At 39.8% G+C, this 17,500-nt stretch overlaps 1 protein-coding gene across 24 annotated transcripts in view; it reads left to right on the forward strand.

Annotated features, from left to right (window-relative positions):
• Positions 1–17,500, forward strand: part of celf2 (cugbp, Elav-like family member 2) — a 154,140-nt gene that overhangs the window by 54,860 nt on the left and 81,780 nt on the right. For 22 of the 24 annotated variants that reach the window (XM_026923106.3, XM_026923108.3, XM_026923111.3 and 19 more), the window contains exon 1: positions 1–2,318. This exon is cut by the window's left edge. The exons of 1 other annotated variant lie outside the window; for it this stretch is intronic. In XM_026923106.3, coding sequence (XP_026778907.1) covers positions 2,200–2,318 — 119 coding nt within the window. In that variant the 5' untranslated portion in view covers positions 1–2,199. Of the gene's footprint in view, positions 2,319–12,957; positions 13,718–17,500 lie in introns of those variants that run through there. One more of the 24 variants, XM_026923116.3, reaches the window with a different exon arrangement.

The following is a 17,500-nucleotide window of genomic DNA, read 5'->3' on the forward strand; positions in this document are numbered from 1 at the left end:
AGACAGACCACAATGGTTATGCACAAGGGTGATAATTTGTGGACTGTTATAATAATACCATAAAATACTGCATTATCAGGGTTTGGACCAGAAGCATTGTATGTTGCATGTTAACTAAAACGGCGGATTTTACATTTATAGTTAAAGTAGTAACCAGATGAAACATCATAAATAAATACTCTATATCTCAGATAAATTATTGTAAGTGACATTATGGATGAAACAATATGAAAAAATAAATCATGGTATATGTTTTCTACTTTCCAATTAAATGACCTATAACATCTGGTTTCCTCTCCTAGTCTAGAGACTTGCGCTGTAGGCTGATTGGAATTTTCCAAATTGTCTGTAGTGTGTGAATGTGTGTGTGAGTGGATGCGCGATTGTTTGGCTCCAGGCTACCCCACGACCCTGTGTAGGTTAAGCAGTACAGAGAATGGATGGATGACTGAAACAGAACATTGACTTGGAAAGGGCCAAGAGTAAGGGGATCATTAATTACACCATATAAAATGCCAAGAACAACAAAGACTTGCCTTAATAGAGACAGAGAGACTTAATAACAGAAAGACAGAGCCTTACTAATTTGCCTTAACAGAGACAGAACTATATGCATATGGCATATTGATGGCGTAACTGTTTCAGATTTTCTTATTATGTTATACACCTTTAAGATAATTTTATAAACAGATAACTGTTAATTAAAGTTACACAATATGCACGATTCCCACAATTCCAGGTGAAAGATACATATTAAAGGTACAAAAGGTAAGGGTACCTCCCCAGCAACAAGGAAATGTGTAATTTAGTAAGTAAATATAGGACACTTATATTTTACTTATATTACAACTTCATTTTTTAGAGAATGTAAAATATTTTGATTTCTTTTAACTATCCGTATTAGAACATACAGTGCAGTATGGTGGTACTGAAAAATATCTAATACTACAATACTACAGAACCGGTGCTGTATTTCCAGAGTTTAAGGTTATCTGATATGACATTGGTTAAGGATAAGATTAGCCTTAATTTGTTAATTTAAAGCATTCTGTATGATAAAGCTTTCCTGTTATGGTAAGAGGCGTATAAAAGACCACAGGCACCAAACGAACTTACAACCTCAACTATAACAGGAAACTACTGCAGTGCCATAAAATGTTATATTCGATTGTTATAATGTAGCATCTTTAAATTTTAGAACATTAAAATGAACAATATTCAAGGGTTATAATGTCAGAATGTTGCAAAAATAAAAAGTGCTATGTTAGGATGTAAGTAACTACAATGTATCGATTTTGGGCATTATTAAAAAAATTGTAATTACTATTATCAATTGTAAAAGAGACTGAAAAATTTTTAGAGTATTATATTTTAGTATGTAGCATATTTGAATTTTTGAATTGAATTGTGCATTTTTGTAGTTTCTTGCAGTTTTGCAGTTTCAGGATGTTAAAGTGTAGATATAAATATTATTATTGTTACTAGAGAATGACCTAGTATAGAATTAATCACAGTTCACATTACAGTACTAAATTAGAATATTGTAGCACTGTAACATTGTCACAGTGTTAAAATATTATGACTGCTTAAAATATATAGACAGGTATACACGTATGTATGTATGTATGTATGTATATATGTATGTATGTATGTATTGTTGTTGTTGTTGTTAATATTATTATTATTATTATTATTATTATTATGACTTGCACATTAAAATACTTTGTATAGAGGCATAATTAAGATGTTAACCTGTCATATATTAGAATGTCAGGTTGCTCAGTATTCTCATAGGCTGGATCGAGTTGTCTGGGGCAACAGCAGGCAATACAGTGTTACCACTGGCCCACAACAACAACATGAGCTGTCAGAAAGGGTTATTACAGCCGAGTGAATCCGACAGAGGGAGGTAGGAGGAGAGAGTGGCAGAGAGAGGGAGAGAGAGTGAAAGAGAGAGGGAGGGGAGGAGGAGAGCTAGGGTTGAGGGCTGGGTGAGTGTGTGGGAGTGCTGTACCAGAGAGCGAGAGAACGAGAGGACGTTGGCGGGATTCAAAAGAGAAAGAGAAAGGCAAAGAGAAAGACTGGAACAAGCGTGCACACGGACATAGTCGAAAGCGCGAGGATCGTGGGTGTGTGCGTGTGAGTGTGCGCAGCGCAGTGCACGTGTGTGTGTGTGTGCGCGCGTGTTGAGTTACAGTGATGTTGGAGCACTCATCTGAACGAGGCTTTGTGCCTAGTGTGTGTGTGGATGGCATGCGCTACTCCTCCACCACCAACAACCCCATCACCATGAGGACCAGTGAGGAGCTGCTGCTGAGGTAACACACACAGTCACACGGCTGGGTTTCATACTTGCTGTAGGATGTGTGTGTGTGTGTTTTGTCGGTGCCACACTCCCTTGTTTTCCATACTGTAACATTTTCAGCTTGTATCTTTCTATCTCACCATTTATGTATGACAGGAGACAGGAGTAGAGATCAAATCTGCATAATGTGGAGTGATTTTCAGGTGGATAGCATGCGCATGTGTGTGTGTGTGTGCGTGTGTGCGCGTGTGTGTGCGTGTGCACCAAGAGGAAAGAAAGCACTTGCAGTGCACTTACAAGGGACAGCTGAAACTGGGTTTCAAAGCAACTGCTCTGTGAGATGCTGGCCCTGAACACTTAACTACAAAATTGCTTTATTCGTATCCATGAATGTTACATTTGTTTTCATTTATCTGCATTTGAGTAACACATAGTAAGCATGTAAAGTCAAACCCACATTTTTGTGACGTTAATATTTGCATGAAGGACGGTTTGCAAAAGAGAAGAGGGAAAAGCAGGAGGGAGTGAGCGAGGGAGGGGGCTGAGCTTCACCCTGCTGCCAGAACCATGTTCCGCTTTTGTTTGCATGTCTCTCAGACAGTGGGATTTAGGGGAGAAGCAGGGAGGGAGGGAGAGAGAGAGTGGTGGGGAGAGAGAGAGGGAGGGAGGGACGAATAAGCTGATGAGAGCATTGTCGACAATGGGACAGTCCAACAATGCGGCTGTCAACCACTTCACAGCTTGTTTTTCTCTTTTTCTCTCTCTCTCCTTCATTTTTCTCTCACTGTTTATTATTTTTTATAATGTGGGAATTGAGCAATAATTGTGTTGTGTTGAATGTGTGTGTGGATGTGTGTATATGGTGTACAATGGTTTATGGGGTTATGTGGAATGAGGATTTGGGGTGTAATGGGGTTATTGTAATGGGGAATGTAGTATGTACTACTGTGATATTACATACTACATTCCCCATTACAATAATTGCAGTGTATTTGCAGTTGTGTTTGTTGAGTTAGTTTATTTGTGTGTAATTGGTTATAGTGTGTTAAAATGTTTAATAGAATGTAATTAGACAGTGTAATGAGGTACAGAGGTGTTAGAATTTAGTTTATTGGAGCGTAATGTGGTATAGGAGTGTTAGAGTATAGTTTACTGGGGTTTAATGGAGTACTTGGGTGTTAAAGTGTAGTTTGTTGGAGTGTAATGGCATATAGCAGTGTAATAGGATATATGGTGATAGAATGTCGTTTATTGAAGGGTAATGGGCTATAGGAGTGTTCTCATGTAGATTGTTGGAGTGTGAGTATAAAGGGTATAGGAGTGTTAGAGTGTAGTTTATTGGAATGTATTGGCATATAGTAGTATAATAATATATAGGATATAGGACATTCCAAAATGTAATAGGATATACTGGAGTGTAATGGAATAGAGGGGTATTAGAATGTAGTTTTTTGAAGTGTAAAGGGATATAGGAGTGTTAGAATGAAGTTTATTGGAGTGTAATTGGGAATAGGGGTGCTAGAATGTATTTTGTCAGAGTGTAATATGGTATAGCATTGTTAGAATGTAATGTGATATAGGAGTATTAGAGTGTAGTTTATTAGAGTGTAATGGGGTATAGTGGTGTTAGAATGTATTTTATTGGACTGTAATGGAGTAGAGGGGTGTTAGAATGTAGGTTATTGGACTATAATGGGGTATATCAGTGTTAGAATGTAGGTTATTGGAATGTATTGGAGTGTAATGTAGAATGTATTGTATTGGAGTGTAATGGGGTAGAGGGGTGTTAGAATGTATTGTATTGAAGTGTAATGGTGTATAGGGGTGTTAGAATGTATTGTATTGGAGTGTAATTGGGTATAAGGGTGTTAGAATGTAGTTTATTGGAGTGTAATTGGGTATAAGGGTGTTAGAATGTAGTTTATTGGAGTGTAATTGGGTATAAGGGTGTTAGAATGTAGTTTATTGGAATGTAATGGGGTATAGGGGTGTTAGAATGTATTTTAATGTAGAGTATTGAAGTGTAATGGGGTAGAGGGGTGTTAGAAGGTATTGTATTGGAGTGTAGTGGGGTAGAGGGGTGTTAGAATGTGATGTATTGGAGTGTAATGGGGTAGAGGGGTGTTAGAAGGTATTGTATTGGAGTGTATTGGGGTAGAGGGGTGTGAGAATGTGTTGTATTGGAGTGTAATGGGGTAGAGGGGTGTTAGAAGGTATTGTATTGGAGTGTAATGGGGTAGAAGGGTGTTAGACTGTGTTGTATTGGAGTGTAATGGGGTAGAGGGGTGTTAGAATGTATTGTATTGGAGTGTAATGGGGTAGATGGGTGTTAGAATGTATTGTATTGGAGTGTAATGGGGGAGAGGGGTGTTATAATGTATTGTATTGGAGTGTAATGGGGTATAGGGGTGTTAGAATGTATTGTATTGGAGTGTAATGGGGTGTAGGGTTGTTAGAATGTGTTGTATTGGAGTGTAGTGGGGTAGAGGGGTGTTGGAATGTATTGTATTGGAGTGTAATGGGGTATAGGGGTGTTAGAGTGTATTGTATTGGAGTGTAATGGGGTATAGGGGTGTTAAAATGTATTGTATTGGAGTGTAGTGGGGTAGAGGGGTGTTAGAATGTATTGTATTGGAGTGTAATGGGGTATAGGGGTGTTAGAATGTATTGTATTGGAGTGTAATGGGGTGTAGGGTTGTTATAATGTATTGTATTGGAGTGTAATGGGGTATAGCAGTGTTAGAATGTACTTTATTGGAGTGTAATTGGGTATAAGGGTGTTAGAATGTAGTCTATTGGAGTGTAATGGGGTAGAGGGGTATCGGAGTGGTGCAGTGGACTGGAACAGGACAGTTGTGTTGGCTGGAAGGAGGGCATGTTGGTTTAAAGAGTGGATTTATGGCTTCCAGCTCATTGAGTGTGCTCTTACTAAATGGCTTTTAAATATGCCCCACAGGACCATGAATCTCCCCAATGACTATAGCCAATGCCTCCTGACATCACTCACACACACACACACATACAGTTGTCTACTGCGTTTATATATCTCCTGCCTCCAGTAAAGATATGTCAAACAGTACTGTCCGTACCTACCACACTATGTAGGTGTGTTTGAGCGTATGTGTGAAAGACTCTTTCCTGTCCATGTGTTAGCTATCATCTTACCACGATTGGGTGTTTTCAACAGACCTTTTAAAGCATTCACATCTGGCACATGATTTATGACTCTATGTGTGTAAAACTAATATACAGTTAAGACTAAAACTGCAGAGAATATGGCTTTTATATTCACCTCAAGACACTGTGACACAATATACTATTCCATACCAACAGGCCTATTGATTTCTGCCAGTAACCTTATCACTATTATGAATTGACTTGCTGTAGATACCTACTGCCTCAGTGACTGTAATTATAATCGATTGTAAGATGTGTAACTAACAGTGCAACATGTCGTATATTGGCCTGCTTGTTATATTCCTGTGTGGGTGTGTGTGAAGAGCACCTTGCACTGCACAGGCCGGAAGTAATGACAGATGCTATTTCTAATCCTTTCAGTAATTTGTACCTCACGGGCATGAAAAACTACATTTCCATCCTTAAGCCACACTTATGAGCCCTGTAAAACCTCTGTTATAAATGTTGGGATTTGTAGTCTGTATTTAGTGGCTTGTAAACCCTGCCATTGTGGTGAAGCAAAGCCCTAGTGGTTATGTTTAAACAACTATGCATTATGCTAGAGTGCTGTCATGTGTGTATGTGGGACAAGGATAGAAAACCAAATATGTGGACACAACAGGCATACAGATATATGGTGAGTATGTGGTTTGAGCACATTTTGGTTTGTATGTGTGTGTGTGTGTGTGTGTGCATGTGTGTATGTGTGTGTTTTTCTATCAGAATGATTGCAGTAGAACTGAAGGCTCAGTGAAGCTTCACAAGTTTCGAAAATGAAAATAAATGAGAATCTGTGACCGCTGCTCCCTGGGTTTTTCACTAATGAGGAGAACACGAGAGAGAAAAGAGAGAGATAGTTGGATTAGCTGATCAGATACAGAGAGACAGGCAAGGTTTATGGAGGTAGGAGGAAAGAAAACAGGGAGAGAACAAGAAGGAAAAGAAAGGAAAGAAAGCAACTCAACTTTCTAACGAATGTAAAACATCTAGAGACATAGTCTCTGTCATTTTCACCCAAGGCTGATCCACTTAAACCAGTTACGGTCGACTGCACTGGGCCAGAAGTCGCTCCAGTTGAAATCTCTCTGGGTGTTTTAGGGGCTCCTGTTAGCTGATTTGAGACTGAACCACATTTTCTTCATTCATGGTTAACCCTTTCATACCTACAATAAATCCTTTCATTTGTCCATATATTTGTGTTCTGCAATGATTATGTTGTAATTTTTTTTACAATGGAATTATATGTTTTATATGAAAATAAAATGGTGGAAAAAAAAAATGATGGATAAAATTATATAGTTTAAATTTATATAGTTAAATTTAGTCTAAGATTAAAAAGTGTTTTCAAAGCAGCTATATAAAAATTAATATTCTTTAGAATATGTCACTGAGACTTTTGTACTTTATTGTGACTTTTATTTAGTTATAATTGTAATGTATGTATGTATGTATGTAACACATCTTTATTTCAATCCTCGAGATGTATTTCATGCTGTAGTTTCATCCTACTGTCTGATAAATAAATAGTGAGATTATATCATATTTATGCCTGTTAATAATGTAAAATGTACTGCAGTGTATGCACATTTAATCTTCTTAGACCCATATACAAATGACAGAGCAGAAAAAGAGACAGGAAGCTGGACTACCCACCCGTTTTTTCTATATGTTTACACAGAAGTTTGATGACAGAAGAAAATGGAGGCTGCTAGTTATACAGCTGATATCTTTCTTAAGAATGGAAGAACTGAGAAGCAGTAATGCTCTAAAAATGACAGTCTGATATGGTTTAATTTGTTGTGTAAGGTTTATGTGTAAGATCTATAAATGTTATGGTGATTTGGTTGAGTAATGGGCTTTACTGAATACCACTGGAAGTTAGAGTCCAGCTGTTTTGTGCTGTAGCATATACACTTGAGATGATAAGTGACTGTGTACTTATTATATGTAAACTGGCACCACAGTGTATGGTTGGCTACACCTACACATAGAAAGGCCTTCTTTAATTTTACTAGTTTCCATGCTTTAGAATAATAGTGATGCCATTTGTAGTGAACAAAATGGTGTTAAACCTTAAATACACTACATTTTTTTAGTACAGCCTTTGCCATAAATTTTGCACAGTGAAGTTTTGGCCTCTTCATGAGAGGAATGATGATTTTTAAACAGCGTTGAAGAAGATGTGAACATGTTGTTTGTCCTAAACTGTCTCTTTTGGGTTTATTTCAAGTGACCTAGAAAGCCAGGTCATCTGATGCAAGTTCACTAAGAAAAGAAATGAAAAGAAAGAAAAAAAGAAAGAAATGAAAAGAAAGAAAGAAATGTCTGCATTTGGCACTGAGTGCTTGTACAGATTGATTGCACGTCTGTGTGTTTGTGGCTCATGTGTCATGCACGTTATCCTGGCTATATAAAATGAGGTATGGATGTATATTACACAGATTAGTGATCCTGAGACTGAGCAATCATTCAAAACCAAAATCCTTTATTGGATCATGATGTGTGTGTGTGTGTGTGTGCTTATGAGTCCATGGGTGCATGGTTCAGATATTAATCTCATCACAGTGCATGCCAATGTGTGTGCTTACATGTCTCTGATAATAATCTCATTACTCTATTACTCTGTTAATCTCACATTTGTGAGTGTGTGTGTGTGTGTATTACTGACATGATGCCCTCTTGCAGGATGTGTATACATATACATATATATATATATATATATATATATATATATATATATATATATATATATATACACACACACACACATATGTGTTTGTGTATGTGAGTGCGCATGTGTATGTGAGAGAGAGATATATTAAATTTGTTCTAGGTCGTGCTTTCTGAATCCATTGTGTTTATTCAGAAGCCCAAATGAGTCTGCGGGCTGCTTTGCATAATCCATGAGTTCATCAAATATTCATGAGCACACACACACACACACACACACACACACACGCACACACAGGCATTTCAGACTGAATGCTGCCAGCAAGTCTATACGACGATGCGTCTGTTCACGCACACGCAGGCAGATCCAAGTGCATGCATAGATGCATCCTGTGTACACGTACCCCATCCATATCCTTCCAGTGGAGTTGGTATCTGAATTCTGAAATCATTGTTGGCATATTGGCTTATGAATTCCCAGTTTCATAGTTTCTGAACAGGAATAAATGAATGGCTGAATTATGGGTTTACACATTAACACTCAACATTTAATGTATAAGCCCCACCCCTTTGATCTCTAGAGTGTACACTCGGCCCTGCTCCTTCAAGTCTCGCCACCTAGATCCGCCCCCTCACATCTCTGGAACATCTACATACACTCCTCTATCTAGCCCCATCCCTCTAGAACAGTATAGTTAATAAGCAGATCAGTACAGCTAATCAATTCATATAAGGTGTCCACCTGGCTCCTCCCCCTCATCTCTCTCCAGTTATTTGCTTGACCCCGCCCCTGAAGATATCAGGATTGTACTTACAAAACAGATTACAGTCGTAGGTATGAATCTGATTATGAATTTGCAATTCATAAAATGACACATTTGTGTATTGTACATACAGAAAGATAACTATATGAAACACACATGTATTACTACTGTAACGAAAACACAGATGGATGAAGCTACATCTCCTGCTCACTGACCCACATTCACTCACACACACACACACACACACACACACTTCCATCTCTCTCTTGCTTGTTTAGATGCATCTCTCTCTCTTGATGCTTCTCAGTCTGCGATCTGAACTTCTGGATGTGCTATTTTTGTCCCTGTGCTTTGCAGCCTGTAGGGCCTGCTGTCTGTCTGTCTCTCTCTCTCTCTCTCGCTCTCCCATTCTCTTTCACTCTCATTTCCTCACTCTATGTCTTGTTCCCTCGCTTTCTCTGTGTCTTCCTCCTACATGGTCAATCAATATGTGTTACAGGCCAGCTGGGTCCAGGCCCAGGGGAGATGGTGAGAGAGAGGGGAACGAGGGATAGAAAGATGGATAGAGAGGTAGGGTGGGGCTTTGCCCATAGCAGCTCCACAAAGAGCCAGCATCGCTTGAAAATGAGAGGGAGGGCAGTGCTAACAATGCCAAGAGAGTAACCTTTGAACCATGAGAGGGGAGAGACAAAGAGGAAGAGAGAAAGGAATGAGGGACAGAATGGGAGCGTGACCCATAGGGGGCTGAATTCCATTGTCTTGTGCGTATAAAGGGATTACAGCAGCGACAAACAGCTTTCAGCTTCAGCCTCCATAGACCCTGAAAGAAAAGACAGAGAGAGTGATGGAGGAAGATGGAGGGAGGGGGGTGTCGAGGTTAATGTAGGGATGTGTATACTGGACAGCACAAGGGGATTAATGAAAATTATGGGTATGATGGAGTACTAAGATATGGAAATCTGAAATGGTTATATCATTGATGTCATTATACATGTGTATACTGGAAAAGAAACATTTCTGAGAGCCTATAAAAATGTACCTTATTCTTTAAAAAACTCCCAAAGGCTAATCGTGATCCTCTTAAACATTATTCTAGGACCTTTAAGTATCGACAGTTGTAGGAATGGCTACGTGAACTGGACATAAATCTGCATTAAAGTCATTCCGACAAAAGAGGAATAGAGCGTTTAACGATTTATGCTGACTATAAAAAAATGTCATTTAAAAAAAAAATAGAATGCACTACTCAGAAGAGTGAGAGAAGAGAGAAGGAGTTGTAACTCTTGTCCCGTTGACCGTGAGGGAGGACAGGAGCAGACAGCAAAATTAAAAAAATGCAATTAAATTAAATTAAACTTAATCAAATTAAATCCAGAGTCTTTGAAAAGATATGCTCCGAATTCACTGAAAGGATAGTGCCATTATCTGCTGTAAGTACAGTTCAACATACAATAAAATATTAACGTGTTTAAACCGGACGTAGCGACTATGTCAAGCTGATGTTTTTTGCTGTAGTTGACCAGCAGGCTATAGTGTCAGGAAGTAGCAAGTGGCAAGAGCAAAATAGCACAGGATTTATTTTCAGTTGCCCTAGCCGTGCCTGCAGGTGTTGAGGCGTAAAGACCCTATTAATTGAAACCTTGTAGCTGCAGTGTAATAAAAAAATGTAATGTTCCATTTGACAGCAGGAAATTGTTATCAGGCAATATAGTGATATACCTGAAACCATTATGCTTATCATACCGTTTCACCTATTACACCAATATACACTGAAGGTCCTGGCTCCCTGCAGAGGAAGCTGATTTGTGATAATACTCACACACACTCACACAGAGACATATTCCATGAGGGTGCTGCACTCGGGTTAAATAATAAATGGCAGCTAAGGAAAGTGCCCCATATTCTTCCATCCTGCTCGTTTCTCCCTAGCTTCTTCCTCGAGCCCTGTTTCTTTCCTTTAAGAGCTGAGAATCCATCAGAAAAGCTCTGAATTCATCAAATTGCCTTTTTTTTGCTCCATTATCCCACTGTGAAAATACAGCACTTGCGTGAAATATTACCAATCCGTGTTCGAGTTAAATTAAGCATTTGTGGAGCGTCCTGGCAATAGCATGCTAGATTAAGCTCGCAATTCAGGAGTTTCAAAGACCAAATACGTACACACACATTAATAAAATTACCCACAGCTCCCATGTTTCTTCTGCACAGAGCTCGTTAAGGCAGGTCTGGATATCGATGCATTAATACTGCTAATAGAGGCAGTTTGTACTCAAAGAAGAGAGGCTTACTACAGAAATATTGACACAATTTAGACTTTCTGCTGACAAGCACAGAATATTTCAGTGATATATATTTCAGCTCAAGGTAGCCTGCCCTCAAGACACACACAGATACATTTTATATAGGTATCTGCTGTCTCTCACACGTGTTCGCACATGCATCTGGTTATCAGACAGCACTGTTGTCATGTTAGTATAGGTATTGTAGCTTGGAGACACAGATAACTGCACAGATATGCATGTCTCTGGTATGTCTCAGTGGTCACATGGGTATGCTAACACGGCTAAGCCTGGGGAAAACAAGTCATTTGGCCTTAGGACAAATATCAGTGGTTACTGATCCTCAAGTCTTTCGGGAAGAGCTAGAAGACCAACATACTTACCTGCTCCCATTCTTTATTGATGACAAAAACTCAATACATGATCAGTGATCTAGGGTATAAAGGTTGCATTCAAATGAGCCACTGTTCTGATGATGTGATGCGATGATGTGATGTAGGGCAATATGACTGAGCAGTGTTGGCTCTCTTGCTGGAGAGGCACACAGGCCACGCCCCCTTCACTGGGACGGACATGCATAGATGCCACACCTCCTTCTCATGGACTGATTTGTATAGAAGCCATGCCTCCATCACTGAGACTGACACGTGTTGGGTGCCACGCCTCCTTCACTGGGATTGACAGGTATAGAGGCCATGCATTACCGAGACTGCAGCTGGAATAACTATTTTTCTTCATAAGCTACTGTTTTAACTGTTTGTTAGAATGACTGCTGGAATAATTGCATTTGTTCTGAGGGCATGTTATGAGTTTTCTCAACTGTACTGCATGTGCATTTGTGAAATGGCCCCAATGCCTCTGAAGTACAATTATTCGTACTGCTGTTAGGTTCAAGTGTATAGGAAATCCTTCAATGTAATGATGGCAGAACAACATTGCTTACTTATGAATAAAAATCCCCTATATTTGTGGAAAGCTAAGCAGGCTTTATGTGTCTACAAATATACATTTAATACATTTACATGGAGATTTTTAGCGTAGTATAGACATCTGAGCACAGTGGAGAGCAGATGAGGGTTAAGTGTGGGTTCAAGGGTGGCTCTGTGGCACCTAATGAACACTAAGTGTTGATGTAGAACTCTGGATTTTTGTTGCGTAAGAACTGGCTGAAGCAACAATAAGACAGATTAAAAGGACACTCTGAGAAAATCAAAAGCCTGACAATCAATAAATAACCACTGATTCCATGTTTGCAAAATGTATAGTGGGCATTGAGGGGCAATACAACACAAATACAAAGCTGTGTTACGAAATACTCCATATCATGACAAATAACATATTAACTTGTAGTTTTATGCCAGAATCAGTTATCAAAATATTGAGTAGGTACAATCCTAGGTCATAGTAAATGATGTAGGCTTCATGGCTTTAGATGAACATTCAGTTAGACGGTACAGATGGTTAGACGCTTAGATAGCTTTGCGTTGTAGAAGGATGTTGCACAGGCTTTCTTTATGTGTGTGTGTCTGTGTGTGTGTGTGTGTGTTTCCCATGACCCATTTCCTGCTAGAGAAGCTGAAGTAAGGAAGGGTTGCCCCCGGGAGGTACAGAAGAGGGGGAGAAACAAAAGCAAAGTAGCTCATCCATTCCACGGTCCACGTGATGGGAGATGATGCTGAAGTGCAGAAATAAACGAGTGCGCATTTCAGTATTTATCTACTCCTTATTCTAACTGCGCAAAAACCATATGGCATTAAAAAAAAAAAAACTGTTCAGGTTTACTATTCAGATTTATACGTCCAGAGAAGATGACGTTATTTATTTATCAAAAGTAAAATATCTATCTATCTATCTATCTATCTATCTGTTCAATTCAGTTTTATTTGTATAGTGCTTTTAACAATGGACACTGTCACAAAGCAGCTTTACAGAAATACATAAATTATAAATATGAATATAAATTTAATATACATTTTAAATTTATAAATTTATCCCTAATGAGCAAAAACTCCCTGAAACGATATGAAGAAACCTTGTGAGGAACCAGACTCAAAAGGGAACCCATCCTCATCTGGGTAACAATGACTATCTATCTATCTAAATGCGAGGGGGTGAAGGATTGTAGAGAAGGAGGAGGAGGAGGAGTGTGTAAACACGTGAGAATGTGAGCGGTTAAGAGTGTGTGAGTGCTCAGTGTTGTGTGCGGCTGCACCTGTCCCTCTCCATCTCACTGCTCAGTCCCACACACTGTCAGGCTTCTGGGACAGGACAGGACAGGAGGACAGGACAGGACAGCACAGGAGGACAGCACAGGAGGACAGGACACACCGGGGCTGAACAGGAACGGGAAGGAAAGATCCCGGGACAAGGCGGGAGCTCGGCGGCACGCGTCTGCAGACTACACGCGTGTGGAACAGGAGAAGAGGAGAAGAGGAGAACACATCCATGTCGTCGTGCTACAGTCTGGATTTCCTCCCCACTATGATGGTGGAAGGCGGGCTGCTGTCCACAGCCGAGCGGATGTGAGTGCATGTGAATTCTCTTTTCCAAGCGCGTGCATTGGCGGATCTGAGAGCCGTTAGAGCGGATGGTAATCAGATCCGGGAACACTACAGCGGGGGATGTCGGGGATCGTGTCCGCTTTATGAGGCGGTCACTGCATCTCGCGCTCGGACGGTCCGGGTTTTAGGCTCGAGTGCGGAACTGCATTGGGCGCGGTGTGTGTGTGTGTGTGTGTGTGGTGTTGGAGCTATAAATGAGGGCAGCTCTAAGCTCTAGTGTGCATTTCTGCTCTCTTCTTCTATTCTTTCTAAGTACGTTAACACATGCTGTGCTTCGGTATTGCGGTATGAGCGCGCGTGCAGTATTAACACGAACACGTGATTCATTATGCCCCGCCCATTTGGCTCGAACGCATGAAGCTTGCTTATATATATTTACATACAAAAATACACACTGTATAGTTACAGTGAACTGTTACAGTGTTTTATATAACTAGGAGGTGAAAGGTGTTAATTAAACACGTGCTTTTTTTGCACGTGTGATCCTGCAGTGTTGGGTTGTGGGAGAGTTCATGACAAGCATGTGACCCTGATGGCTCGCGCACAGTGCACGGCTTTGGGGAGGAGACAAACACGCGCCCTCGTGTGCCTGTAAAGCACAGGAATGCACACCCTGTTTCTCTGTTTCATACTCTCTCTCTCTCTCTCTCTCTCTCTCTCTCTCTCTGTGTCGAGGTTGTTCCGAGGTTGTTTGATTGGCTACGTGTTGAAATCAGATTACTGCACGCGCGTGATTCGGTTACGTTCCAGGCCCGAGAACAAAGGATGGGAGTTTGGAGTGCGCGAGCTGTTTACTGTCACTGTCCTGTTTCTGTCTGCTCTCCTTAGAGCACTACACAATGATGGGCCATGTTCAAGCCCCCCCCCCCTTCTCTCTCTCTCTCTCTCTCTCTCTCTCTCTCTCTCCCTCTCTCTGTTTATGTCTGTCTGTCTGTCTCTCTCTGTGTCTGTTTGTCTGTCTCTCTGTTTGTCTCTCTGTCTGTTTGTCCCTCTCTCTCTCTCTCTCTCTCTCTCTCTCTCTCTCTCTCTGTTTATGTCTGTCTGTCTCTCTGTCTGTCTGTCCCTCTCTCTCTGTCTCTCTCTCTCTCTCTCTCTCTGTCTTTGTCTGTGTGTGTGTCTCTCTCTCTCTCTCTCTGTTTCTGTCTGTTTGTCTGTCTCTCTTGCACTTTTTCTGTCTGTCCTACTCTCTCTTTCTCTCTGTCTAGTAAGACTACTAGACAAGTATTAGAGCATGATTAAAAAGATCTAGAGTATTTGTACATGCCTATTATTATTATTATTATTATTATTATTATTATTATTATATTTCACAAACTGTCTAGGGGTTGAGTGAATGCTGGCCCTGACAGAGTTTTCCTGCCTCTCTCTCTCTTTCTGCCTCTCTCTGTCTGACTCTCTTGTGCTCTTTCTGTCTGTCTGTTTCTCTCTCTCTCTCTCTCTCTGGGTTCTCTGGATTTCATAAGAGTGGACGGTACAGTAGTGTTGTATATATCATCTACACTTTTTCAGCCTTGTCCCAAATGCAGTAGATCAGCTGAGACATGATTAGTGACCGTCGTTTGCTTATTTAGCTTTGCACTGCAGCTACGTAGCAAATGTAGCCAACAAGTAATGGAAGTCTGTCTCCCCCAAAATCGAATTTATCTAATCTAGTTAATGTTCTGCGTGCAGTTCTTTAGTGATGTTGCACAGACTTCCCATTGTGAATCAGGACACAACATGGCCAGCTGTAATAGACAAAAACGAGCAAAACTGAAGAATGTAGCTGAATGTCATAACAGTATAGGAGTAGCCAATGTGGACAACTGGAATCATTTTTCCATCAGTGCAGTTTGGTATCATTCCACTGCTAGACTGAGCCACCCAAAGTTTGAAGGCAGACTTGTAGCCGAAAGCTGGAAGTTATATAGGTCCTGTCCTAAATGGCGCACTTGAAGTCTAGCAGTCCTCGTTTGCGCGTGTCCATAAAAAAGTCCACAAGGCCATGTTGACCCATGTCATTTAAGATTGTAAAGGAATCTCACGAGTTCTGTTAGTGTGCCTTTACCGATTCAAAGCAGATGAAACTGCACTCTCTTACATTAAACCCCTTCAGACTGTGACCAAGGACCAATCACAAAGGATGGTCAAGATAAAACTACTGCATGAAGTCAGCTTATTTTGCTACAGTGTATTTTAAATTGTTAGTATGAACATTTCTGTTGAAAGGATTAATGAAATGATAACTTAATTTGTCTTCCAGGGAAAATGAAGTTTTAATCTTTAGTAAGTAAAGAAAACAACTCTATGCCAGTCTCACTGAAGAGCGACAGACTAAACGCAACAGGAAGTAAGGAAGTCTTGAGGACTATCCCAAGTGTTCACTTTTACACCCTTAAAACCTTGATCAATCGTGCATCACAGGTTCACAGCTCGAGGAAAGTGTGGACCAAAGTGCCTACTTGGAGGAAGACCTCAGGGTATAGTACGCCATTTGGGACAGGGCCTTAGTTCACCTTGAACCTTAAAACTATGTAACAAAAATAATTTATGTTAGAAAGAGATTTTTAAAAATGTTCTGAAGCAAATATATAACATTATGGGCATATTTACAGAAACAATATCTATCTATCTATCTATCTATCTATCTATGAGGTGTTCCTTTAATTTCTTTTGGTGCATTTTACTATTTATTTGTTCGTTTATTTATCTATTTATCAGTAAAAACACACACACACATAAATACATATATATATATATATATATATATATATATATATATATATATATGTATATATATATATATATATTACACACAAGGAGGAAGGTTATGGGCCAGCATCCATCTGGCATGTGTTTCCAGAGCGCGAGTGAATGCTCGCTAATCTCTCTCTTCACTGTGTGATAAGCTGCTCACCTCTCCTCTAGGGAAAACATCACACACACAAATGGAGACACGCAAACACAGAATGAATGTAAAACATCTGGCTCTCCAAAAACACTTGTATTGTCATGCTGTGCACTTTAAAAGCCACTTCCAACTTGTTTCTATTGTTTTTATCTTTAATTCTCCATCGATGTGTCTCTGAACATATGTGCTTGTTTGAAGTCTTTTGACTTCAGTAGCTTTATTCAAGATCAGATGACTCTCTCCACCAGAACACAATGTTTGTCTCAGGCTTGATTTAACCTGGAGTGTGGGTCAATGATGAGATTGTGTGTAAGGTTTATTATTGTGTGTTTATGGTTGTTAAGAAACCTACAAACCTCATCTCAGGTTTGTTAGACTGACTCCACAGTTTACAATCCACCCAATTTAATATAATCTAGTACACAATGCAACCAAATTTATATGAAATTAAATCATATTCACCAGGCCAAGGCCATTTTTTTACATCCGAACTCTAAACAAGAGAACCTGCTTGATTGGAAAGTGACCAATCTGCTAGAATATCATTAGTATAATTCAGTAATTCTGCATCTGACTGAGCTGGGATTGGTGTAAATTTGTAATTTCTTAAGGTTATGGAAGGCAGTTGACTCAGAAAGACCCAGTATAGACAGGCAGAGAAGGATTTACCAAATTCTGCATTTGTTCAGCCAGATTTTTAGAGAAAACAAGCATCTCTTTTGGCAGATGGTTTTATCCGAAGTGGAATCCAACCCAAACATTTGAGAGCTAAGAGTTAATTGACAATGCCATCTTGAGCCTCAGGTGGATTATATCAGCTGGTGAAATTCTGGTTCCAGGACATTCCTTAATGC

This window comes from Pangasianodon hypophthalmus, chromosome 18 (genome assembly GCF_027358585.1).
Source record: "Pangasianodon hypophthalmus isolate fPanHyp1 chromosome 18, fPanHyp1.pri, whole genome shotgun sequence".
In the NCBI taxonomy this organism is placed as follows: Eukaryota; Metazoa; Chordata; class Actinopteri; order Siluriformes; family Pangasiidae; genus Pangasianodon; species Pangasianodon hypophthalmus.